Below are 26,172 nucleotides of genomic sequence, written 5' to 3'. Positions count from 1 at the left end.
GTGATGAGTGAGCACTACCATGCTCAGGTGCTCAGTACTCGTAACTAGTGATGAGCGGGCACTACCATGCTCGGGTGCTCAGTACTCGTAACTAGTGATGAGCGGGCACTACCATGCTCGGGTGGTCAGTACTGGTAACTAGTGATGAGCAGGCACTACCATGCTCAGGTGCTCAGTACTCGTAACTAGTGATGAGCGGGCACTACCATGCTCGGGTGGTCAGTACTGGTAACTAGTGATGAGCGGGCACTACCATGCTCGGGTGCTCAGTACTGGTAACTAGTGATGAGCGGGCACTACCATGCTCGGGTGCTCAGTACTCGTAACTAGTGATGAGCGGGCACTACCATGCTCGGGTGCTCAGTACTGGTAACTAGTGATGAGCGGACACTACCATGCTCGGGTGCTCAGTACTGGTAACTAGTGATGAGCGGGCACTACCATGCTCAGGTGCTCAGTACTCGTAACTAGTGATGAGCGGGCACTACCATGCTCAGGTGCTCTGTACTCGTAACTAGTAATGAGCGGGCACTACCATGCTCGGGTGCTCAGTACTGGTAACTAGTGATGAGCGGACACTACCATGCTCGGGTGCTCAGTACTCGTAACTAGTGATGAGTGAGCACTACCATGCTCGGGTGCTCAGTACTGGTAACTAGTGATGAGCGGGCACTACCATGCTCGGGTGCTCAGTACTGGTAACTAGTGATGAGCGGGCACTACCATGCTCGGGTGCTCAGTACTCGTAACTAGTGATGAGCGGGCACTACCATGCTCAGGTGCTCAGTACTGGTAACTAGTGATGAGTGGGCACTACCATGCTCAGGTGCTCAGTACTGGTAACTAGTGATGAGCGGGCACTACCATGCTCAGGTGCTCAGTACTGGTAACTAGTGATGAGCGGGCACTACCATGCTCAGGTGCTCAGTACTGGTAACTAGTGATGAGCGGGCACTACCATGCTCGGGTGCTCAGTACTGGTAACTAGTGATGAGCGGGCACTACCATGCTCGGGTGCTCAGTACTCGTAACTAGTGATGAGCGGGCACTACCATGCTCAGGTGCTCGGTACTCGTAACTAGTGATGAGTGGGCACTACCATGCTCAGGTGCTCAGTACTCGTAACTAGTGATGAGCGGGCACTACTGTGGCACCGCTGAGGCTTCAGGCATCACAGGGTACTGCACCTGATTTTAGGTGCTGTGCTCATCCCGGATTCCTATGTGACCACTTCCACACAACACCACAAACCACACACAGCAAACTTCCCTCCCCAATGGGGACTGGGACCAGGGTCGGGTCACAAAGGGGGTCACCACAGCGGTTGCGTCTATAGGATGCCACCGCACTTAGGGACTCCCGAACCACTGGATCTGGGACTCAGGGTCAGGGAGGAAGAGTCACCGGGGATTGGGAGGAGCAAGAGAACAGTTAGTGACAGTTGGAGTAGGGAGTCAGGAGGGACTTCGGTCGAGAGAGGAGCTCACCTAGTGACGTCGGTGGACATAGGAGTTACGGTCGCCACTGGGATACGGTGTCCGTTCCCCCGGGACCAGCGCAGTTGGGTTTAGAGCCCTTGGTTAGGGGACGCTTCAAGCTCGCCTAATAAATCTACCAGGAGAGGAGATTCCACGTTTCTTCACCCACCAGTGTCCAGGGCACAGTAGCACATAGAGCTGGGAATTGAGACTTAGATCCAGCCCACTACAGGTTCGCGCTGCCTGCAAACAGACCGGAACTTGTACACACAAGAAAAGGACCCCAAGTAGCTTTAATCCATGGGGAGCCGCCAACAACAGAGCACATAGAGGAAGGGCCCACCAGTTGTAATACCAGCACCGGGATCCGAAGAGTTCGGGATCGCCTGGAGCCCATCTTGGTGGAGACCGTCACCCCGTGGGCACAAAAGACAATGAATGAGTAAACAACTTGAACCTCAGCCCCTATGTCATCTGTTTTTTTGCCGTCGCCCTGTACCTCAGCTCCACCGTCATTACAACCACCATCATCCTCCCTGGGGCCTAGCTCTGCATGCAGAGAGCTGGAACATTCTAGCTGCGTCACATCATCAGCCCCAGCAGTGAGAGAGACTACGCAACGGCGGCTCCCTCTCATAGCCGCACACCGCAAGTGGCGTCATGAACTTTAATTATCTCTAAACTACAACTCCCATCATCAGCCCCTTCATTTATTAACAGACACCACCAGGGTCACGGAGCCAAAACCCGCCACCGCTGACTTCCCCGGACAAGTCCAGCCTGGTTCCGAGTACCCCCGGGTCCTGAACTTGGCGTGTCACTACTGTGCTCAGGTGCTTGGCAATTGTAACTAACAATAAGCGAGCACTACCATGCTGGGGTGCACTACCTCTCTGCCTATGCCTGAAAGGCACTATGTAATTAAGGCATCCTCTCCTTAGGGGAGGTGCCTGAGCAACATGTTTAGTCCATTATTTTCTTGCTTGCTAGCTATTTGTCAGGTCCAGTGTATCTTGTGTCTGTTACCTGTGTCCTAACCTGTACCTGTGTCTTTGCACCTACTGTACCATTTGAATCTGCTACACCGGCCATCCCTGCATCAGCCGTCCCGGTCTGCATCCGTCTGCATCTGAGTCAGTTCCTGTGTCCCCGACCCCAGCTATGTTTATTTATATTTTCATTTTGACATTTTCGTTTTTTCCTCCTCCTCATCCAAAATCCATAAAGCTATTTTTTTTTTATCAGCATACTTTTTGCAAGATTAATTGTACTTTTGAATGACTCCATTCACTTTACCATATAATATGCTGCAAAAAATGGGAAAAATCCAAGTGCGATGAAGAAAAAAAAATGCAACTCAACCAATTTTTTTGTTTGTTGGTTTTACAAAAAAAATCTGAAAAAAAAAAAATTGCGTGTGTGTTGCCAATTTCGGACACTTGTAACTTTTTATTATGTTTCTGCTCACGGAGGCAGAGTAGGGTTTGACTTTCTTTAATGGGGGGGGGGCGAGTTGTAGTTTTTATTTATACCATTTTGGAGTACATACAATATTCTGATGCTTTTTTATTGCATTTTTTTTTGTGTGGGAACTAAGTATAGTGACCAAAAAAAAACAAAACAGCAATTTTGGAGCATTTACTTTCTGGTTTAACTATTTTTATATTTTGATAGAACACATGAAAATTATTATTATTATTATTATTATTATTATTTATTATTATAGCGCCATTTATTCCATGGCGCTTTACAAGTGAAAGAGGGTATACGTACAACAATATTTTTCACTGGGGTAAAGGGGGCGATTCAAAAAACATTTTTCATTGTATATGTACAGCGGATGTCGAGAAGGGTTTAACGTGGAATGGACACTGTGACACTTACTAAAGATATTGCTTGATATTTTCGGCTTTCAGTTCATCCCAAAATGCTTTTCTCATACTTTGCGGCCATTGAGAAGGACTGGAGTGATCACTGGACCTTGCAAACCATCCTAGAAGGAAAGATATATTATTTAAAGGAGGAAAAGTAAAATAGATATTGCATAAAATTGTATTATTATGTCAGTAAATGTTATAACAATTGGGTGCGTGTCCTACAGAGTTGTTCACAAACTTCACCGACTGTCATGGCGGCGTCAAGTTCTGTTCACATTGCAGATTCTGACACTCCACCTGATGGTTTCTCTGGTGTCTGGAATCAACACAGGCAGACTTGGATGTCGACCTGCTGTGTGATGATTCATAGGCAGGCTAACAAGAGTGATTTGCTGCTGGTCTGCTTGTTAGTTTCCTTTGATCACATGTTGTAGAGAGGCCAATCACATCTGCTCTCCTCCTATTTGTGCTGGATGAAACCTTCCACCCATGCCAGCTATAGATTGTATGTGAGTCTGTGAGGTGTGGTGTCCCAGATAGTGAAAATTGTGCTATTTGCTTGGTGCAGTTGTAGAGTTTATTTCTGTTGTTTTATAGCTTCCTTCCTGCTCTTGGTTTTCCTCCTGAATCTCTAATTGTCTTTACCGTTGTGTGTGTGTGCGTGCTGTGTGACAGATTTTGGGTTTCCCTTGTCTGTCTATATCTGTAACTTTCATTACACTCCTGTACCGTCCCTCCCTGGGGAGAGGAAGAATCAGATCAGGACTGGTAAAGAGCAAGGCCAGGAAGGAGACTCAGACATTCCTACCATTAAGGGAATCCCTAAGATAAGGGATAGCATAGGGCCCTCTAGATTGAGGGTCAGCTTAGGAGCCCCGGTTCCTCACTATCCCAGAATCATCATGACAGTGACCTCCTAATTAATTAAGCAATAACGTCTGGAACACCAATTCTGAGTCTGAACTGGGTGCAAAAACCTAAAAAATCTACACTATATGGAGATAAGGTATGCACACCAGTGACTATGTAAGGGGAATATATGAAAAGCAGAAACTGCTGTGTGAATACTGACATGAAAAATTCAATAGCTATATGCAAGAATGATATGTGAAAAATGGAACCTGCATTACTGCCATGAATATATAAATAAAGAGAAATTTAGCTACTGAATTGATCAATGCAATAGAGCCCCAACACTACGCCAAAGTATTTCTCTACGTTGGGGTCCCTAGCTTGTGTGTGTCCTCTCATGCAGTTAAAAAACTTACCGTGTGTGGGAAGCTGAGACCCAGGCTATATATGCGTATAATGTGGACAGGCAATAGGTGTGGTTGGGGAGGGTTCACAAACGTAAGACTACAAGTCAATTAAAAAATAAAGTCTGGGACACCAATTCTGAGTCTGAACTGGCTGCCCAGAGAAGTTGCGCTGTCGCCAAATGCATACTTTTTTGGTTTCATGATAGAAACCGGTATCTCCTATCTAAGCTCCCCTGATGAATATGGGACATAGGAAACGCGTCGGGAGAAGGAGAATCTGGAACAGACAGTAAAACTGGCTTAAGGGATCCCGGATCCAGACTAAAGGCCGCTTTACACACTGCGATATCGGTCCCGATATCGCTAGTGTGGGTACCCGCCCCATCTGTTGCACGACACGGGCACGGGCCCGTGCCGCACAACATCGCCCAGACCCGTCACACATACTTACCTGCCCGGCGACGTCGCTGTGACCGGCGAACCGCCTCCTTTCTAAGCGGGCAGTCCGTGCGGCGTCACAGCGACGTCACTGAGCGGCCGCCCAATAGAAGCGGAGGGGCGGAGATGAGTGGCCGGAACATCCCGCCCACCTCCTTCCTTCCTCATAGCGGCCGGGAGGCAGGTAAGGAGAGCTTCCTCGTTCCTGCGGCGTCACACGGAGCGATGTGTGCTGCCGCAGGAGCGACGAACTACATCGTTACTGCTGCAGTAACGATAATTGAGAATGGACCCCCATGTCACCGATGAGCGATTTTGCACGTTTTTGCAACGATGCAAAATCGCTCATCGGTGTCACACGCAGCAACATCGCTAATGCAGCCGGATGTGCGTCACCAATTCCGTGACCCCAACAACTCCGCATTAGCGATGCCGTAGCGTGTAAAGCCCCCTTAAGAGGGACTGTGGAGACGCCTATTGATTAACTGTCTAAAGGGAAATGAATACACCAGAATTTGGGTGAGATCATTCCTTATTCTATTAAAAAACTGTGCTGAAGCAGAGACACTAGCCTATAGATCAGGCAGGGATATTTCTGAGCACTACAGGAATTTTTTTCTGAATTTATTCTGAGTCAACTATGATGTACAGATTCAGTATTGATACTATTGCCATCTGTGATTTGGAATGTGCCATTTGACAAGGTACCCTAGTCCCTAAGAACCAAATAAGGGACAGGTAACTATGTCTGGCGGCCATTATATTTTTTAACAGAGGTAAGGTGATCCTTGCTTCCTTTTTAAAGGAATTTATTAAAAGTTATATTTTAGGTATTTTTGCTGTATTTCTAACTCATTTGATCCAACGGCGGGAGAAGGAAGCTGGCGCTGGTTACATTATAAAACAACTGAAAAAGAGTAGAGGCAAAACGACATTGCTAAAATAAAAATTGTCTAGGAAGCGCAACCTAAAAGACTAAATAACTCTGTTCTTTGCCATAAATAAGCTTCATGTAAACCATGGAGAATGAGGTCTTCAGCCATGAGAACAAAGAGCTTCCCATATGATGAAATTGAGGAGTAATCTCTGGGATCCAAGAATGAAGGATGAGGATCATTGATTAAAGGATAGCCGTCCATTCAGGAGTTCTACTAACCATCGTTATCCCAACTCGCCTCTCTTGTAGGAATTTTAACATAATCCCATTCGCTTCAAAAAGGCCTTAGGGGTACTTTACACGTTGCGACATCGCTACCGATATATCGTCGGGGTCACGTCGTTAGTGACGCACATCCACGCCGGTAGCAACATCGCAATGTGTAAATCCTAGGAGCGACAATGAATGAGCACAAAACAGTCAAAAATCGCTGATCTGTGTCACGTCGTTCATTTTCATGATGTTACTCCAGCTGCAGATACGATGTTGTTTGTCGCTCCTGCAGCAGCACACATCACTGTATGTGAAGCCGCAGGAGGGACAAAAATTTCCTTACCTGCGTCCACCGTCAATGCGGAAGGAAGGAGGTGGGCGGGATGTTATGTTCCGCTCATCTACGCCACTCCGCTTCTATTGGCCGGCCACTTAGTGACATCGTGGTGACGCCTAACGCACCTCCCCCTTGAAGGAGGGATTGTTCGGCGGTCACTGCGACGTCGCCGACAAGGTATGTGCGTGTGAAGCTGCCGTAGCGATAATGTTCACTACGGCAGCAATAACATCGCATGTACGACGGGGGCGGGTACTATCGCGCTCAACATCGCTAGCCGATGCTAGCGATGTCGCAACGTGTAAAGTACCCCTTAGGTGTTGCTTCGTCCACCTTTTGGGAGCCATTATGCTAGGACCTTCATCAGTCAGAAATTGAAATCATGGTATTGAAATAAGCCTTCACAGTCATCCAAAATATTGGTAAATTGCCTCCACTAATTACATGAAGATCCAAGATCCTACATATGGAGATTGCCAGATTCTTGTAGGTTAGGTTGAACGGAATGTGCATAAAAATAGGGGGGTGATGACTGTCACAAGGTGGCGCTAGACTCTGTTAGTATGCAGTAAATGCAGAAGTAGTCAGACAGGCTGAGATCATTAACCAAAAGGGCACAACAATACACAGGGGGGAGACAGAGACGAGGTCGAGGTACAAGAGTTCCAGAAGAGTACATACAAGATAACGGGAGCAGGCGGGGACGTGGTCAGGAGGAAGTCTGAGGTCAGAAGCCGGGAAGTCACAACAGAAACAGGGGAAGAAAGGCAGGGATGGGTAAACAGCAGTCCAGAGTCTAGAGACCAAGATCTGAATACTGAGCACCGGAGCTAACAAGCTAACAGCACAACTTTAAACAGGAAGTACGACAGGCGCCGTCCTGAGCTAACACGCTCCCTAATGAAGCAGAGCAATCACCGGGAACGAGAAGCATCTGCGAGGCCACCTCCCAGGACCAACGTGAAACCCAGTGCTGTGAAACAACCAACAGAGCATTCATCCTGCAAAACGCTCTGCACCATAAGCAACATATACTGGCTCTGCAGGAGAGCATAGCAGAACAATACAGAATGTTTTCCACAACTGAATCATGACAAGCGGCAACTAGACCTCATTAGGGATGAGTCTATCTGTTTATGTACGGGTTCACCAGCTTCAGCCAAGCTGTAGTTAAAAGTTCAGTTCAGTACCAGAACTTGACCCAAGACCCCAAAAAAGTCAATAAGGAACCAAACTTTTGACCTAAAAAATGGTCATAATAAGAGTTAGGGGGCTGCAAAATGAAGCAAAACGGGGGTAAGAGTGTGACGCCCTGGACTAGTCAGGTCGTCCCAGGTAGTCACACACACATCACCCCCCTCCCCGATTAGGTGACAGCAGCCAACCAAGAAACCCTTGTCACCACCCTCCAGGTTTGATGTCGACACCAGGGGGGTGGAGCCAGGTGGTTGGCTGCGCCCACTGAGGAGTTCACAGGCCTGGAGGCGGGAAAACAAACACACAAGTTGTAGTGCAGAGTAGAGAGAAGTCAAGTTCAAGGGCAGACCTGTGTCCAGAACTGCCAACAGACTACTCCGGTGGCTGGGTCGGAGCCCAGTCACCTTTGGCAAGGAGGCAGACGGTGGTGGCCGCCTGCAGGAGCTGGGATTACAGCCGGTGGAACCGTAGGGACCGGGGTCGGGCGGTGGCCCGCCGGTACCGAACCGGGGAACCAATTGGAAACCGGAGCACCAGGAGGGGTACTCAGACCCAGCACAAAGCCCTGAACCCACAGCGCTGAGTCAAATGAAATGATTGAGGACTGGAATTAAGGACCTATCCCACACAAGCCCCGTTAGAAGACAACAGCCCAACCATACAGGGTAAAGCCACCGCCAAGGCATAGAGACTAGAGTTGAGCGCGGTTCGTGGTTCGAGGTTCTCCAGTTCGCGGCTCGAGTGATTTTGGGGGCTGTTCTAGATAGAACTAGAACTCGAGCTTTTTGCTAAAGCTCGATAGTTCTAGATACGTTCGAGAACGGTTCTAGCAGCAAAAAGACCAGCTAATTCCTAGCTGGCTTTCCGCTGTAATAGTGTAAGTCACTCTGTGACTCACACTATTATGAAATTTCAGTGTATAGTGTGCGGGAACAGCGCCTTCAGATCACTGATGTATGGATAATGGCGATCGCCATTTTTTTTTTTTTTCCTTGTCTTCCTTCCTTCCGCGCGTGTTGTGGGGCGGGCCAGCATGTCAGCCAATCCCAGACACACACACAGCTAAGTGGACTTTTAGCCAGAGAAGCAACGGCATGTGTGATAGGATGTCCATGTCACATGTCCCTGCATTATAAAAACGGACATTTTCCTCCAGGACGCCATTATCTGCCTTCTGCGTCCTTGGTGTCAGACATCACTGGCGCAGCTCCGTCCTAAATCCTATCGCCGATACTGCTGTATGCGCTCCATACACAGCGCTGGACAGCATAGGGATAGCACTTTCCATCAGTCCTTTTAAGGGCTCAAACCAGCAGGGTCAGAGCCATAGGTGACAGGTCCTGAAAACAGAGACAGCGTCTGTGTAGCTAAGGTCAGGGATTTCCTCGCTGCATTTCCCCATTAGGAGGGAATAGAAAGGCAGGCTTCCTTTCCTCTACCCAGAGCCCCACAACCCTGGCACTGTACCCTCCTGTCCTCTGCACACTCCAACTCATTGTTTCTAAGCCATTATACTAGCAAACACTCAGTGTACCTAGTGGCATCCTATCTGTGGCTATTGGACTTTGCTATAGTCCCACTAGTGCAAAGACATTTGCAGAGCGCGTCTGCCTGCATTGCACACTCAAACTCATTGTTACTAAGCCATTATACTAGCAAACACTCAGTGTACCTAGTGGCATCCTAAACGTGGCTATTGGACTTCTGTATCGTCCCACAAGTGCAAAGATATTTGCAGCACCTCTGCCTGCATTGCACACTCAAACTCATTGTTACTAAGCCATTATACTAGCAAACACTGAGTGAACTTAGTGGCATCCTAAACGTGGCTGTTGGACTTCTGTATTGTCCCACTAGTGCAAAGATATTTGCAGCACCTCTGCATTGCACACTCAAACTCATTGTTACAAAGCCATTATACCAGCAAACTATGCTGCCAGTTTAAGGGCCGTAGTTGCATTGTCAGGGATATTTATTCTTTATTATTCTGCTGTTAATAAAGATAGACCACCGCTGCAATCTACACCACCTCTCAATTTTTACTACCACATTTTAAGTGCACAATCTTGTCGCAATCAACATGAGTGGCAAAATGACAGATGCTGGTGGAAAGGGTAAGAGGCAGGTTGGAAAAGGAAAAAAAAGGGTTTGTCCGTGGGGAAGGTGGCAAAGCTTCATTAACATCTGCTGAAGATAGACCATCTTCCAGCAAAAGTAAGATGTCTACTACTTACCGTGGACAATCCGATGTGCTCCCTTTTTTACGGACACGGACAACTGGAACAAAGGTAGATGATGGCCAAAAAAGGAAAATGCTTGAATGGATCTCAAGTGGTCCAACAAGTGGCCTCTCCGCCACCTCAACTACCGCATCCAAAAAACACCAGTCCTCTGAGTTGTCATCCCAATCAAACTTGCTTTCTCCCAGCTCTGAAGTCTCCATCTGCCCTGCACAGTATGGTGGAACTGAGATGGCTGCGTCTGCAGAGCTGTTCAGTCACACTATAGCCTGGGAATCAGAGGTCTGCTCCCAAGCTACAGTGAGTACAGACCAGGAAATGGTCTGCAGTGATGCCCAGAACCTTTGTGACTCTGATTCAGGCTGTGAGGACCAAGTCTCTGAGCATAATGTTGACCCTTTTTCACCAACTGTAACACCTGTTGCTATAGACAATGAGGAACATACTGATGATGATGAGACGCAGATACCAGATTGGGATGACAACTTAAATATTCGGTCAGGGCAAGAAGAGGCTCGGTCTGAGGATGAGGGGAGTGCAAACACAACAATTGATGAGGAAGTTCTAGATCCCACCTACTGTCAACCCACAGTCAGGCACTCGAGGAGGTCAACAGAGACGGTGGAGGAGGATGCAACTGATGACGAAGTTACCTTGTGCCTTCCTGGACAGAGTCGGAGTACTGGTAGCACGTCTACAACTGCATCATCAGCCACCACTCTGCCTCTGAGCACTAGTCGGGGGTCGGGGGGGCTCAGCAGGTCGCATGCCCTCTAAGCCTTGCCTATCCTTTTTTGACATAGAAAAAGATCGCCCAAATTATGTGATCTGTAAAATTTGTCATGATTCTGTTAGTAGAGGTCAAAACCTCAGCAGTTTGACAACTTCTTCCATGAATCGTCACATGAATAAATATCATATGTCCCGGTGGGAAGCTCACCGTGCTGCAATCCGGCCTAGCGGAGCGAACCATCCACCGCCTGCCCCTTCTAGTGCATCCGCGCGCTCTTCATCTTCTAGGACTGTGGGGACAGCTGTCACACCTGGTTTTCCACGCACAACTTCCACCACTGTAACCGCAACAGGCAGTTTGCTTGGTAGGTCGTCAGTTGGTTTGGAAGGGGAAACAAGTGCGTGTGTACAGCTCTCTCAGACATCTATAGCACCAACGTTGGATGAAGGCAACATCATGTCTACGCCTGCACTTTCCTCACAAAGCTGCATTTTTCCAGGGACACCCTACTCAACACCGTCTACACACAGCAGCCAGATCTCTGTCCCTCAGATGTGGACAAATAAAAGGCCATTTCCTGCGACCCATGACAAAGCTAAGAGGTTGACTTTATCCCTCTGTAAGCTCTTGGCTACCGAAATGCTGCCTTTCCGCCTGGTGGACACACAGGATTTTAGAGACATTATGTCTGTCGCTGTGCCCCAGTACCAGATGCCCAGTCGCCACTACTTCTCTAAGAAAGGTGTGCCTGCGCTACACCAGCATGTCGCACACAACATCACCGCTTCCTTGAGTAACTCTGTGTGTCAATGGGTGCATTTCACCACCGATACTTGGACCAGTAAGCATGGACAGGGACGTTACATGTTGCTGACTGGGCACTGGGTAACTATGGTGATAGATGGTGAAGGGTCTGCTGCACAAGTCTTGCCGTCCCCACGACTTGTGTGTCAATCCTCTGTCTGTCCAAGTTCTGCCACTGCTTCTGCCTCCTCCACCTCATCTGGGTCCTCCACCTCCGCCCCAAGCCTGCCTGGTCAGGCCACCAGCGTTCTCACTGCGCAGAAGGAATCACGCACCCCTCATTACTATGCTGGCAGCAGAGCGCAACGGCATCAGGCGGTCTTTAGCTTGACATGTCTTGGGAATAAGAGTCACACAGCTGAGGAGTTGTGGTCAGCTCTGCGGTCCGAGTTTAATAAATGGTTGTCTCCACTCAACCTGCAGCCTGGTAAGGCCGTGTGCGACAATGCTGCAAACCTGGGTGCGGCCCTTCGCCTGGGCAAGGTGACACACGTGCCTTGTATGGCTCACGTGTTGAACCTTGTTGTCCAGCAATTCTTAACACACTATCCCGGCCTAGATGGCCTTCTGACCAGGGCACGAAAACTGTCTGCTCACTTCCGCCGTTCAACCACCGCAGCTGAGCGACTTGCATCGCTCCAGAAGTCTTTCGGCCTGCCGGTTCATCGCCTGAAATGCGATGTGGCGACACGCTGGAATTCGACTCTCCACATGTTACAGCGACTGTGGCAGCACCGCCGAGCCCTGGTGCAATACGTCATGACGTATAGCCTGGGCCAACGAGATGCAGAGGTGGGGCAGATCACCCTGATGGAGTGGTCTCAGATCAAGGACCTATGCACCCTTCTGCACAGTTTCGACATGGCGACGAATATGTTTAGCACTGACAATGCCATTATCAGCATGACAATTCCAGTCATTTACATGCTGGAGCACACGCTAAACACTATTCGGAGTCAGGGGGTGGGACAACAGGAAGGGGAGGAACTACAGGAGGATTCATATGCGCAAGGGACAACAACATCACCAAGGTCCAGACGTTCATCATCACCAACGCGGCAGGCATAGGACCATGGGGGACAGGGATCAACAAGGGCGCATGGTAGCAGGCGAAATGTTGAGGAAGGTGCAGGAGAACATGAAGAAATGGAGGACGAACTGTCCATGGACATGGAAGACTCAGCGGATGAGGGAGACCTTGGTCAAATTTCAGTTGAAAGAGGTTGGGGGGAGATGTCAGAGGAAGAAAGAACGGTTAGCACCTCTATGCCACAAACACAGCGTGGACTTGGTCCGCATGGCTGCGCAAGACACATGAGCGCCTTCTTGCTGCACTACCTCCAACATGACCCTCGTATTGTCAAAATTAGAAGTGATGATGACTACTGGCTTGCCACACTATTAGATCCCCGGTACAAGTCCAAATTTTGTGACATAATTCCAGCCATAGAAAGGGACGCACGTATGCAGGAGTATCAGCAGAAGCTGTTACTCGATCTTAGCTCGGCTTTTCCACCAAACAACCGTGCAGGTGCAGGGAGGGAATCTCCCAGTTGTAACTTGCCAAACATGGGACGGCCTCGTCATCTTCAACAGTCTACCCGTACCAGTAGCACCTTATCTGGTGCTGGTAACAGCAATTTTATGGAATCTTTTCATAATTTTTTTAGACCGTCCTTTGCAAGGCCACCAGAGACAACAAGTCTGACACATCGTCATCGGCTGGAGAGGATGATACAGGAGTATCTCCAAATGAACATCGATGCCATGACTTTGCAAATAGAGCCTTGCTCCTTTTGGGCTTCAAATCTAGAAAAATGGCCAGAGCTCTCCAGTGACGCCTTGGAGATTTTGTCGTGTCCAGCTGCCAGCGTTGTCTCTGAACGTGTCTTCAGTGCTGCTGGGTGTGTGCTGACAGATAAGCGCACGCGTCTGTCCAGTGACAATGTGGACAGACTGACGTTCATCAAAATGAACAAGTCATGGATCCAGAAGGAATTTACTACCCCTGTGTCATCCTGGGGAGAGTAAATGCTTGTGGATTTGGAATGTGCTTGATGCAAATCAAAACATCCTGTTTGCAACTGGGACACAAGTGCTGCCACTGAAGGGGTGGGGGTGTGTGGGGCCCAATTTTTGGAAAAAAGGGAGACTCCGCTTGGAGTAACCCTTGCTTGCTGTGTTTTTTAAAAGGAGCCAAGATGAACAAGTCATGGTTTGAGTCAAGACAAGTCACAAGTCAAGACTTTGCTACCTACCCCGGGGTCATCCTGGGGACAGTTAAGAATGGCGTATTTTTTAATGTGCTTGATGCAAATGTACCTGTGAAGTGTACAACTGGGGCACAAGTGCTGCCACTGAAGGGGTGGGTGTCTGTGTGGCCCAATTTTTGGACAAAAGGGAGACTCCGCTTGGAGTCACCTTGCGGTGTTTTACATGATTTTAGAAGGGCGTGCCATGCCTATATCTGTGTCTCGTCCTCTTTTTCCTTGTCCAGCTCTTTTGTTTTCGCATGAGTATATGTCCTTGTCACTTTCCCATGTGTTTGTGTTGTGTTGTGAGTTGTTTGTCACCTTTTGGACACCTTTGAGGGTGTTTTCTAGGTGTTTTTATGTGTTTGTGAATGCCTGCCATTGTTTCCTATGCGGTTTGAGCTTGGTTCGTCGAACGTTCGACGAACCGAACTCGAACGGGACCTCCGTTCGACGAACCGAACTCGAGCTGAACCACGACCGGTTCACTCATCTCTAATAGAGACCCAAAGAGCCAGCGTCTGCGGGCAAACGGGCTCCTACGGCATATACAAGTCGGGGAGCGGACTACCGTTGCTTAGGCATAGGAGTCAAACATTCATACAAAAAGGTGCAGGAGAAAGGCGGAAACCACCAATCTATTCTGAAAGAAGCTGCAGTCGGCTGCGGGCCCCGTTCATCACCCCGTTTGGTTTACCAGAGACTCCAGTGTATTGTGTCATAGTGAGTACACCAGTGCCTTCGGGCCGTGCACCGCGCCGCACAGCATCAGCACCCAGCACGCACCCGCTCCCCCACCTCAGCACCTCCCTCGGGCCCCCGGGACCATCGCTCCCCTACCCACGGAGGGGTCAACACCAGGCTGCGCAACACTGTCCCCAGGAGGCCTAGTTAACAGCAGCGGTGGTGTCCATCCATTCACCACAACCCGTGGGTGGCGTCACGAACTTATACCCCGAATCAAACCACCGCGGCCCCGGACGTGGAACTCCCCGTCAAGTCCCTGCGTGTATCGCCAACTCCCTTGCAGAGCGATGTGACCCCCGGGTCCATGAGAGGCTCGAGCCACCACCCACCATACGAGCACGGATCCGAGCGGCTCGGCGGTCGCAGCCGAGCCCGCTGGGTGGTACAAGAGCAGGACAATTGCCCTGCAAACTAATGGTAATAGGGAAAGAACTTAAAAGCGTTCTGTCACCATGGCAATCATGGTTACATAGGAAGTAAAGTAATAAAATAAACATTTTAAGAGTGTCCCCCAAAGAGCACACAGAGCCCCTTTAAATTACGGTAACAAAAAAAAATCTTGAGCTAGGAGGCGGAGGTCCAAGTGGAGGAGAAGGTGGAGGTGAACGTGGCAGTGTAGATGGAAGAGGAGGAGAAAGTAGCCATTATTTCTTTTGTTTTTTTTAATTTGGGGAGGCCCTAAAATATTGGGATTGGCAACTTGATTGTTCAAACTGGTATACTTCTCTAGTCAGCCAAAGGTATTGAGAAGTCCTGAGGGATCCACTCCTCGTTCATTGTAATGAATGCAAGCTTGCCCACGTTGGGTGTGGATATGTAGCACCCACGGGGCAGGGGTTGAAATGTGCCGCCCCCATGCCAGCAGCCGGCGCTGCTCGGATCCGGGCCTGCTGTGGTAGTGGCTCAAGGGTCTCCGGACCTGGGGGTCTCGCGGACACATCGAATAAATGGGGGGACGTAGATGTACGGGGGCTAGGCCATATTAAGTTCATGACGCCACCCACGGTGTGTGGTGAGTTGGGACACCACCGCTGTTGTTATGGGGCACCCGGGGGAGATGTAGTGGCAGCTGGATGTTAACCCCTCCGTGGGTAGGGATGGTTGCCCCGGGACCCAGTGTCTGGTGCCGGGTATAGCGACGGCAAGGGGATGCTTGATTACTCACAGTCAATAAATCACACGAGTCTCTGGTAAACCAAGGTGCTGGTGGCCGACGCCGCAGCCGGTTGCATTTGGATCCCCCACCCGGGCTGGTGGTCTCTATCCTTTTCCTCTGCACTGACTTTGTGTAAGGTGGACTTCCTAGTCTGAAAGTCAGGAGTCCGCTCCCGGCTGGATGTGGCCTAAGGAGCTGTGCCCGCAGACACTGGCCCGTGGGATCTATGGGCCCTGGCGGTGACCTCTTATCCCTATCGGTGGGCTGTTGTCTTCTATGAGGGACTTTGGGTGGGACAGGACCTTTAGTCCTGGCCTCAATCGGTTAATTAACCAGGCCACTTGTTTCTGGTCCTGGCTTCAGGGTCCGAGTACCCCCCCTTTGTGCTCCGGTTTCCGGGTCGGTTCCCCGTGTCGGTACCGGCGGGCTACAACCCTGTCCCGGTCCACCTCGGTTCTGCCGAGCCATCTTCCCGTCTCCTGCTGACGGAGACCACCGTCTGCCACCTAGCCAAAGGCACCAGGGCTCCCACCCTGGTACCGTTCAACTTGAACTTTCTCTGCTGGAGCTACACCTAGCTCCAGCCCACATTCCTCTCCAAACTGAATTACAAACTAATCTGACTTAGACTGCTTGTTTTCCCGCCATGGGCTGTCCAGACCCCTGGGTGGGCGTGTCCAACCGCCTGGTCATGCCCACTGGTGTGTCTGTCTTTCCCTAAGGGGGGTGACTAGGGTTGCAGGTCAGATGTGTGTTTCCTAAGTGAGGGAAGGTGTTGTGTAGGGGCCTATCTGTGACTGCCTGGTTTTGCCAGGGCATCACAGAAATACTCGTTGTGTCGTGTCTGGGATGTCACAGGTGGCCTTGCCCGGCTTTGTGGCCTACCAACAAGGGGGGATTGATGGATGGGATGAGGATGATCAGGTTTGGGGCTGTTGGAGAATTAGTTGTCTCGTGTCCCCACCTGCGATGTGCAGCCAGGGATTAGCCGCCACTGCGGTTGCAGTCCTCTGGGGCGGATGGTGTCGCAGCTAGGATGGGGTCAAGCTACCCGCAGGTGAAGCTTGACCCCAGGGAGGATGATGGAGGTAGTAGTGGCCATTGGCGCCGAAGCGCGGGGCGCCGGCAATGAAGGGCTGACACAGTAATTGCGGTTCCAGGTCTTTTACTCACAGTTCAATTTCCACCCTTGGAGTGCCGGTTTCCACCGTGATGGGTCCCAGGCAATCCCGGGTACCTCAGAAGCCACCACTGGTGTTGTGGAGTGTGAGACCTTCCTTCATTGCGCTTTTTGTGTGGATCCCCATGACCTGAAGTGCTTGGGGACCTCTGATCGGTCTTAAAGTTTCTGTTCCGTTCGCAGGCAGCGTGTATCAAAAGTGGGCCTGACTGTGGTCCTGACACCTCTTTGTGCTGCTGTGCCCTAGGATCTTTAGTGGCCAGAGAGATATGAAATCCCCCGTCCAGCAGAATCTGGAGGCGCAACGTGGAATGTATGCCACCCTAGGGCTCTGCACCCTGAACTGTGCTGGTGCTGAGGGAACTATTGAGCTCTATTTCCAGCTACCCTGTTGCTCCTGTGTTCCACAGCTCCACTGGTCGATAGTGATGTGTCGGTCGCGAACGATGCGACACAAAGATCCAGCTCCCTGCTATGACTGACATGAGCCGGATCCCTAGAGAGAGCCACTAAATTCTCTGAAACCCCGCCCACCCATGGCTAAACCCCGCCCACTCAACAATCTATTTGGTCCCCTGTAAGTGGGTGGGGTTTCATCTGTGTTACTATAATCTTAAATATGTGTTTACCTGGGATGAACACATTTAATAGGGAGCCAAGAACGATCCGAATGAGCCAGCTCTTTTTGGTGAGCGGAGCCATGGGAACCAGATCACCAAAAAGAGCCGGACTACCCATCACTACTGGTTGTCTCCTGCTCCTTCCAGTCTGCCCAGTCCTAACTGTGGAAGCTCTTAAGCATTCCCCACAGCGACCATGTTGTTCTGAGTCTCAGACTATTCTGAGGTAAAAACTGTGTGTTCTCTCACTTCTCCTGTGCTGCCGATAGCCCAGTTCCAGCGGGAAAGCACCTGAACTGTGTGTGTTGTGTAGGTGAAAACCAGTGGTTAACCTGTTTCTTACTTGGGATGAGTATTGCACCTTAAGTCAGATGCAATACCCTGTGGCGACTGAGCCTCAGGGACTTCATAGATAGGCTAATGTTCCTGTATGTGATCACGCCCCCTGACGTGCTAACCACAATACACCTGCCGCAAGACAGGCCAGCACCTCCAAGGTGTAAAGGCCAAGTTGAGACCATGTGTCCAATTTTTAGACCCAAAAGTTAAATTGGGCAGACCCACCACTCAGTACGGAAAGACAGCTGGACACATACTCTTCCACCATGTTGTTAAAATGCTGCCTCCTGTTAATACGGATGATGGTGCTGGATGTTGTGGCGTGCTGAGCAATGTTTTTCTCATTTTGGCCAGGCTAACCCTCCCTTCCGAGGTGGTGAACATGCCCCAGCTCTGTTGGCCATTGCCTCCTCCTCTGTCTTGTGCTTCCAATGAGCTCCCTCTATCAGGTTGGAATGCTGTCAGTTACAATTCCCCCCACAGAGCATTTTTTAAGAGTACACAACACTGTCCGTCTCTGTGGCCTGTCCTTACGGTATTCTGGGAAAAATGGAGGTGCCACCCGTGATACGGTTGATATACAGGGGTGCAAATACTCAACATGGCTGTGATGGCTGACGAAGTGTCCACAGCCAAAAGGTTTGTTGATTGGCTTCCCTGCAGCCTTTCAACAAGCTTTATTCAGCATCGGACTACGAACTCGGACATGGACTTCCATGAAAAGTCCATGTACACATTTGAGCACCGGTCATTAGATATCCGATACAAACCCTGAACTTTACAGTTTGGGTTCCCTCATCCCTACCTCTTGTCAGAAATCTCCTATCTACTACCCTAACATTACAAATTGCCTGGCCAAGTCAGGGCTGCTTGTTGGCTTCTCTTTACTATTTGAAACATCTGTAACATTCAACACTTTTCGTTTTTTGGAGATATAGGACAATCGCATTCATGTTGTCACCACTGGACTTTGTCACATCACCAGGAATATGTCTCACAAAGAAAATTTATGTTGGAAATACTGTAACTCACATGAATTAGCTTTAAAAATCATGGCAAAAATCTGAGGTAGAACCTCGGGGGCGTGTCTATATGAGGATTAATCCCATACCATTGGCCAATTCATACATTTCTCCAGTGTTTAAGTGCAATTAACCCATAATCTGCTTTATTTAATTATTGAAATGGATTTGGACACTACACTGGAAAAGAAATCATGATCATATGAACGATAACACAAGTTTACCCAATGGGTAGGCTTTTTTGTGTTCATTAATTGGTGCAGAATATGCACGTGTCCCATGGCAAAATCTGTGTGAGAAGAAAAGTCTATAAGACAACATCATGGTCGGTTCTGCTAAAAAAAACCAAACTCATAACCATACTGAATAGGGTTAATCTGGATGAGGATCCAGGGCAGCTCAAACTGCAAATTTAGGAGTATGTCCTCACGGAGTAATTACTTGTCATAATCTGATTTGGAAACCTACAGCGTAACCTCTGATTTCTGGTGGAGATTCCGGAGCAAATAGATGTAAGTCTTCAATGTGTTTTTGTTCTGTGTGGTCAAATAACGAGATTACTGATACAGAGAGCGGATTCATGCGGTGAAGGAGCGCCTGATCTAAAAATATGGAAGCGCCAACCTGAAAATCAGCACATTTATTCCAGTCCCTATAATTACCGCAGACCTGACTTTACCATCTCTTCTCCAAATATGATGAATAACAGGGCTATGCAACACAGCAAAAAGTGCATTACCACCCTCACCTGGTCCCACCCTCCAGGAACATGAAAAACAAAATTTACAAATTAATAAAAAATAATGGGTCTGAACTATTTTACAACTTGTTGCAAATAGTCTAAATGTCATACGTTCTACAGTTTTGTGTATACGGCCCTTATTTGTCATGATTCCCTTGTGGCTCTGCTCTCTTGCAGAGCCAGTGGGTGTTTCCTGCTGTCTGTATGTTTCGGGTCTAGGCCCGATGGGAGGGACCTATTTGGTTGTGCCTTGTTCTGCCTCATCTTGGAGCCGTTTCACCTGGAACGCCGCCAGTGATAGTTCCTGCTTGCAGTGTACGTTTCTGGTTCCCGTGAGTCTGTTTTGATCTTGCTCCGCTACCTTATTTCCCTGACCTCCAGCTTGTCTAGTGACCTCGGCTCCGCACTCTCCTCTGTACCTTTGTCTCTTCTCGGCTCCTGACCTCGGCTTGTACTCTGACCTTGACTCTGCTCTCCTTCTGTACCTGATGCTTCTTCCTGGCTTACTGACCCTTGGCTCGCACGTGACCTCGGCTTCTCTAGCTCCCTCTGTACTGACGTGACCTCCTGGTTTCTGACACTCAGCTTGATCAACTACTTTGCAGACCTTTCCCACCAGGGTTTTGGCGACCCCTAGTGCCTCACTACACCAAGGTGCTTGTCATCATTAGAGCGCACTTATGACCTCTGGTGGTACACATCACAATATGCAGACCTACTGTATGGTAGGCTACCAGAATTGCTATGGGTTTTCCAGATGGAAATCCGCAGTGGAATACATTAGTGGCTGTAAAAAGATTAAGATCTGAATAAACCTCATCACGTTCAAGTGAAAATTTTCATGCGGAAATTGACGTAAGTTAGGGCTCATTCACACCTATGAGTGCCATCTGTGTTTTTCATGGATGGTACCGGTACCTGGGATAATCTAAGTCCACGATTTTCCACGGATTGCTGAAAATTGCGGATACACGTCTGATTTAGATCAATGCATATCTATGGGTATCTGAAAAAAATATCGGACCACACTCCGATCCTATCAGAGTGCGTTCCGATTTTCAGAGGCTGTCAAAATGGAGACAGGGAAGAAAAAATATATATATTATATATATATATATATATATATATATATATATGGATAATCTTAAGAAATATATATATATATATATATATATATTTCTTAAGTTTATCCATCGCTGATCTGAATAATCGGTCTATTTTTCTCGTGCGTCGAAAAATCAGACATGTGAATCTGGCCTGAAAGAGAACCTGTCAGCAGGTTTTTGCCACCAAATCTGAGAACAGCAAGATGAAGGGGCTGAGACCCTTATTCCAGTAGTGATGGAACATTCGGGACCAAACCTTCTGTGATCAATGGCAGTTGCCAGCCTGCACCCTCGCTGCACGCAGTCTCTGAATGGCACTGGAGGTATAATGACCGTGTTCGAACGCCGATGAGGAGCTCGCAGTGCTCACCTGCAGGTGAAAAACCATTAAAATAAATCTGTCACCAGGTTTTTGCAATCTACCCTTAGAGCAACATAACATAGGGGCAGACATCCTGATCCCAGTGATGTGTGACTAACTGGGCTGCCTAGTGTAGCTTTTCTAAAATCACTGTTTAATCTGCAGTAGATTATCATTTCAGGACTACTTAGCATGCTGCAGGTAGTCCAGCATATTCATGAGCTCTGTATAACTGCTAAATTTGCAGTCTGAGAAAACATTGATTTTATCACAATGACAGCAAACAGCCCAGTAAGTGACACATCGCTGGAATCAGGGTCTCTGTCTCTACATTACGCTGCTCTCAGATGAGGGAGCAAAATCCGGGTGACAGATTGCCTTTAAATAGCTTATTTATTTGGAACCTAAAATAGCTGGCTCTTTTCGATGAGCAGAACCAAAAGGTTCAGATTACTAAAAAGAACCAAACTGCCATCACTAGGTTTCAGCGATGTGTTACTTACTGTGCTGATTGTTGTCATTTTGATTAAATCAGCAGGAGATTCTCACTAGCTGACTAGTAAACCTGCTGCCATATAGTCCTTCATATTTGTGAGACACGCCTCTAGCTCTGATTGGAAGCTTTCTGCCTATGCACAGCATACACTGAAAGCTAACAATCAATGGTGTTGGCCGGGTTATACAGTGCTCAGTATTCAGAGAACTGCAGCAGATAAAACAGGGACAACTGCAGCAATCAGCTCATTAAGTGATATATCGCTGGAATCAGGGTTTCTGCCCCTACATCATGCTGCTCTCAGATGGTGATTCCTTTTAAGAGTTTATACGCAGATACTGAGACTGCACCCGTACAGACCACCAAACCCTGCCTAGTCTGATCTGGCACTGATGAGTTATTATAGGTCATAGTAATGTATATCAGCGCACCAATCCAGATAGACCAGCAGTCGGGTACGGTCCATGGATTAGGTCTTGTGCCGGCTCCCAGGTGAATGATTGAACTACCAATAGATTGGTGGGTAATCCAGCTTCCACCAAAAAAGGGGAGGGGATCTTCTAAAATGCCATACTTTATTGAACCATAATAAAAGTTGTGGACCTATGCGTTTCAGGTGCACGAATAAAGGGCAGATTGTGCCTGAAACGTGTAGGTACAGAATTTTTTTATATAATTCAATATAGTACCAAATTTTAGAAGATGCCCTCCCCTTTATTTGTGGAAGCTGGATTACCCTCCTCTCTATTGTTACTGATGAGTTAGTGCCGTCTAGACGAGCATTGATCAATGTGTGCCATACACCGCAGAAGGACGCATTTTGTAGCCAGTGCATGTAACTGACTTTCCACACATCCTAATGGTCGGGGCTGAAAATAATAATAATATTAATGTTAGTAATCATAATAATAAAATGCATTACCCTGGGTTATTTTATTGAATAAAAAAGCAGCAGCAGAGGGGCATATAGAGTTGCACCAAGGACTCAGTCACAGCCAAAATTTTCAGAAGCGATAGGCCTATTTTCCCCAATACTGCCATCTGAAACTGTCCTAACTCCACTTCTTGTATCGCTGGCATCCCTGCATCACTCGCTCTCCTCCCCGCAGGGATGCCTCTTGCTTCCGCCTTCCAGGACCTCCGGGAGTGCTCCTAGGGCATGCAGGTCACTCCCAGGAAGTTCCTCTCAGCCTATCACTGACAGACACTGAGTACTTTAGGCACCCTCCCACTAGGAGAGGTGCTTGATCATTGCCTTAAGTTAAGTTAGTTGTGTTCTGTCTAGCTAGCTACTTGTTAGGTCCCCTTGTTTGCCCTGTCAGTCCTGTCCTACCTGTACCCTGTTGACACTTGGTTCTAGTCTGTCCTGCCTGTGCCTGCTACCAGTCCATCCTGCCTTGTTGATACTAGTGACTGTGACCATTCTGGATGTGCCATCTGCCTTGCTAGTGACTCTGCCTGTCCCTCCTGGCCGTGCCATCTGCCTCAGCTGTCCCGAAGGTCCCAGCCTTGTTAGTGACTCTGTCTGTCCGTCCTGGCCGTGCCATCTGCCTCAGCCATTTCAAAGGTCCCAGCCTTGCTAGTGACTCTGCCTGTCAGTCCTGGCCGTGCCATCTACCTCAGCTGTCCCAAAGGTCCCAGCCTTGCTAGTGACTCTGCCTGTCAGTCCTGGCCGTGCCATCTACCTCAGCTGTCCCAAAGGTCCCAGCCTTGCTAGTGACTCTGCCTGTCAGTCCTGGCCGTGCCATCTGCCTCAGCTGTCCTGAAGGTCCCAGCCTTGTTAGTGACTCTGTCTGTCCGTCCTGGCCGTGCCATCTGCCTCAGCCATTTCAAAGGTCCCAGCCTTGCTAGTGACTCTGCCTGTCAGTCCTGGCCGTGCCATCTACCTCAGCTGTCCCAAAGGTCCCAGCCTTGCTAGTGACTCTGCCTGTCCGTCCTGGCCGTGCCATCTACCTCAGCTGTCCCAAAGGTCCCAGCCTTGCTAGTGACTCTGCGTGTCCATCCTGGCTGTGCCATCTGCCTCAGCTGTCTCGAAGGTCACAGCCTTGCTAGTGACTCTGCCTGTCCGTACTGGCCATGCCATCTGCCTCAGCCGTCCCAGAGGTCCCAGCCTTGCTAGTGACTCTGCCTCTCAGTCCTGGCCGTGCCATCTACCTCAGCTGTCTCGAAGGTCCCAGCCTTGCTAGTGAGTCTGCCTGTCCGTACTGGCCGTGCCATCTGCCTCAGCCATCTCGAAGGTCCCAGCCTTGCTAGTGACTCTGCCTGTCCGTACTGGCCGTGCCATCTGCCTCAGCCATCTCAAAGGTCCCTGCTTTGCTAGTGGCTCTGCCTGTCCAACCTGGCCATGCCATCTGCCTCAGCTGTCCCAAAGGTCCCAGCCTTGCTAGTGACTCTGCCTGCCTGTCCTGGCCATGCCATCTGCCTCAGCTGTCCCAAAGGTCCCAGCCTTGCTAGTGACTCTGCCTGCCTGTCCTGGCCATGCCATCTACCTCAGCTGTCCCAAAGGTCCCAGCCTTGCTAGTGACTCTGCCTGTCCATCCTGGCCATGCTATCTGCCTTGCTAAAGGCTCCTGTGTGCATCCCTGCCCTGGGGTGTCAGCTTCCACAGTCCCGGTCTCTACCCACTAAAGGATAGGGCCAGGTTCCCCTGTGGTCCAGTGGGTCCACGTTTGGTCGCCGCAGTACTATCTCTGGTGGTGAGCATAACACTTCTATTTCTTAACATACATACATTAAATGTGAAGGCACGTAACCAAACAGAGCCATAGCTCCGCATTGGAGCTGTATACACAAATAGTAGCTTTCCCCTTTTTCCAGTAACAGCGCCACTCTTCTCCATAGGCTGTGCCCATTATTGCACCTCAGTCCCATTCACAACCTAATTAATTATCTTAACATTAAAAGCAATTCTTCGACCCCGTGCTTTTTTTACCAATTCTTCGACCCTGAACCTTTCATCTGATCAAACCGACATTGAGGCTTCACACTAATTGTAACATATTACAACCTTTGGGGAGTCACAGTATGAAGGTCGCTGGACCTAGGGCGTGTGCAGAAAACCTTATGTCTAGGTTTTCGAGGAAGAAAATCTGTAGCGTCCTAAAATGCAGCATCCAGGTACTTTTCCGCAGCGGTTTAGAGCACCGCAGATTTTCCGCATCGGAAAAGTTCATACCCTCAAACAAAACCTTCAGAACACTTTTTGCACTCGATGGTTCCTAAAATTTGACTCATCTTGTGCATAAAGCAAACCAAGCTCTCCAATGTTTGACCACTCAGCTAAAGTCTTCTTATTCTACGCCAATTTTTTAAGAGTCAGTAGTTAGTGCCAAGCTCTACATTACCTATGATGAATCCTAAGAGGAGAAATCCCACAGCACCCAAAGCCAGGGTGAAGATGGCACGAGCGCTGACGCCTTTGATCCTGGTGCCCACCTCATAATCATCAGTGCCCAGCAGTCTTAGCATTTTCTCTGGTGGCGTGGATGTTGTTGACACATAGAGGCCTGGCGCAGGGAGGGAGCCAAGAAATCCACTGCCCGGAATACTAAACTGCTGCCAGACCTTGGGAAGTTAACAGCTTCCAGATGAACGTCAGCTAATTAATGCCAAGCCCTCCCTTTCTCCAATGTACGCCTGGCTGACTACCAGGTCAAAGTTCTGCGCACATTCCCATACATGCAGAAGAGCATAGAATAAGTCAGCCAATTCACACGAAGACTTTTATTAAATAACAACATTAAAACGAGTACACGTGAACGCAGCTCAAACCCACAGGAGGAGAGAAAGCGCAAAATCATGTCCATAACAGCATAAAAGTACAACCACCATAATAAAAGGCAAAACAGCATGCACAAGAAGGCTGAGTTCCCATGTCCAGTAATCATCAATTAATCAGTAGCTGGAGGGAAAATGGAATTATAGCCGCGCTACCACCAATGCAGAATAATGTTGATTAATTTTTGTATTTTATTTTAACAGGACGACGCGTTTCTGGGAACAAGTGCCCTTCCTCAGGACCACATAAATCAACAATAGTCTATTGTTGATTTATGTGGTCCTGAGGAAGGGGACTTGTTCTCAGAAACGCGTCGACCTGTTAAAATAAAATACAAAAATTAATCAACATTATTCTGCATTGGTGGTAGCGCGGCTATAATTCCATTTTCCCTCCAGATACTGATTGATCTATTCCGTGCAGCTGCAGCAACCACCCTTTTTATTATTACACGCTTTTTAGAGGAGTTGTGACTTCCACAACCCGACCAGCTGTCAGGAAAAGGGGGGAGGAAGAGGAAGTTACACCCCCCCTTTTCCACCCGACAGAGCAAGCACGTGACTCACTCTCTAGCGCCCCTCTTATATTCAGGCCAATTATGGAATTGCCCGACAATAAGCAAGGAGGCCGCTATTCTACTATGCCGATGATTGAAGGGTTCCCGGTGAGAGTAAGGTATATATTTCCCCGACTCCTGCGAGCGGAATATATATCTAATCCTCCCCGATCTCACTGGTTGCCCCACAATGATCCTTGGCATAAACTCGCTGCCACCAATCAATTACGATAACTATTACACCGAGCCCACAGACATGGGATTCAGGATCGAGATAAGAGAACAGCCCAAGATTAAATTATAT

At 48.8% G+C, this 26,172-nt stretch overlaps 1 protein-coding gene across 1 annotated transcript in view; it reads right to left on the bottom strand.

Moving 5' to 3' along the window:
* The window catches only part of LOC142292299 (putative N-acetylated-alpha-linked acidic dipeptidase), a 166,250-nt gene extending 141,153 nt beyond the window's left edge, over nt 1-25,097 (bottom strand). The window contains exons 1-2 of the mRNA XM_075337569.1: nt 24,879-25,097; nt 3,363-3,471 (exon numbers count right to left, since the gene is read on the bottom strand). Of these exons, the coding sequence (XP_075193684.1) occupies nt 3,363-3,471; nt 24,879-25,002 (233 nt within the window). The 5' untranslated portion in view covers nt 25,003-25,097. The remainder of the gene's footprint in view (nt 1-3,362; nt 3,472-24,878) is intronic.
* Between the last annotated feature and the right edge of the window lie 1,075 nt (nt 25,098-26,172).

This window comes from Anomaloglossus baeobatrachus, chromosome 2 (genome assembly GCF_048569485.1).
Source record: "Anomaloglossus baeobatrachus isolate aAnoBae1 chromosome 2, aAnoBae1.hap1, whole genome shotgun sequence".
Classification (NCBI taxonomy): Eukaryota; Metazoa; Chordata; class Amphibia; order Anura; family Aromobatidae; genus Anomaloglossus; species Anomaloglossus baeobatrachus.
This window is presented reverse-complemented; position numbering and strand designations above follow the sequence as displayed.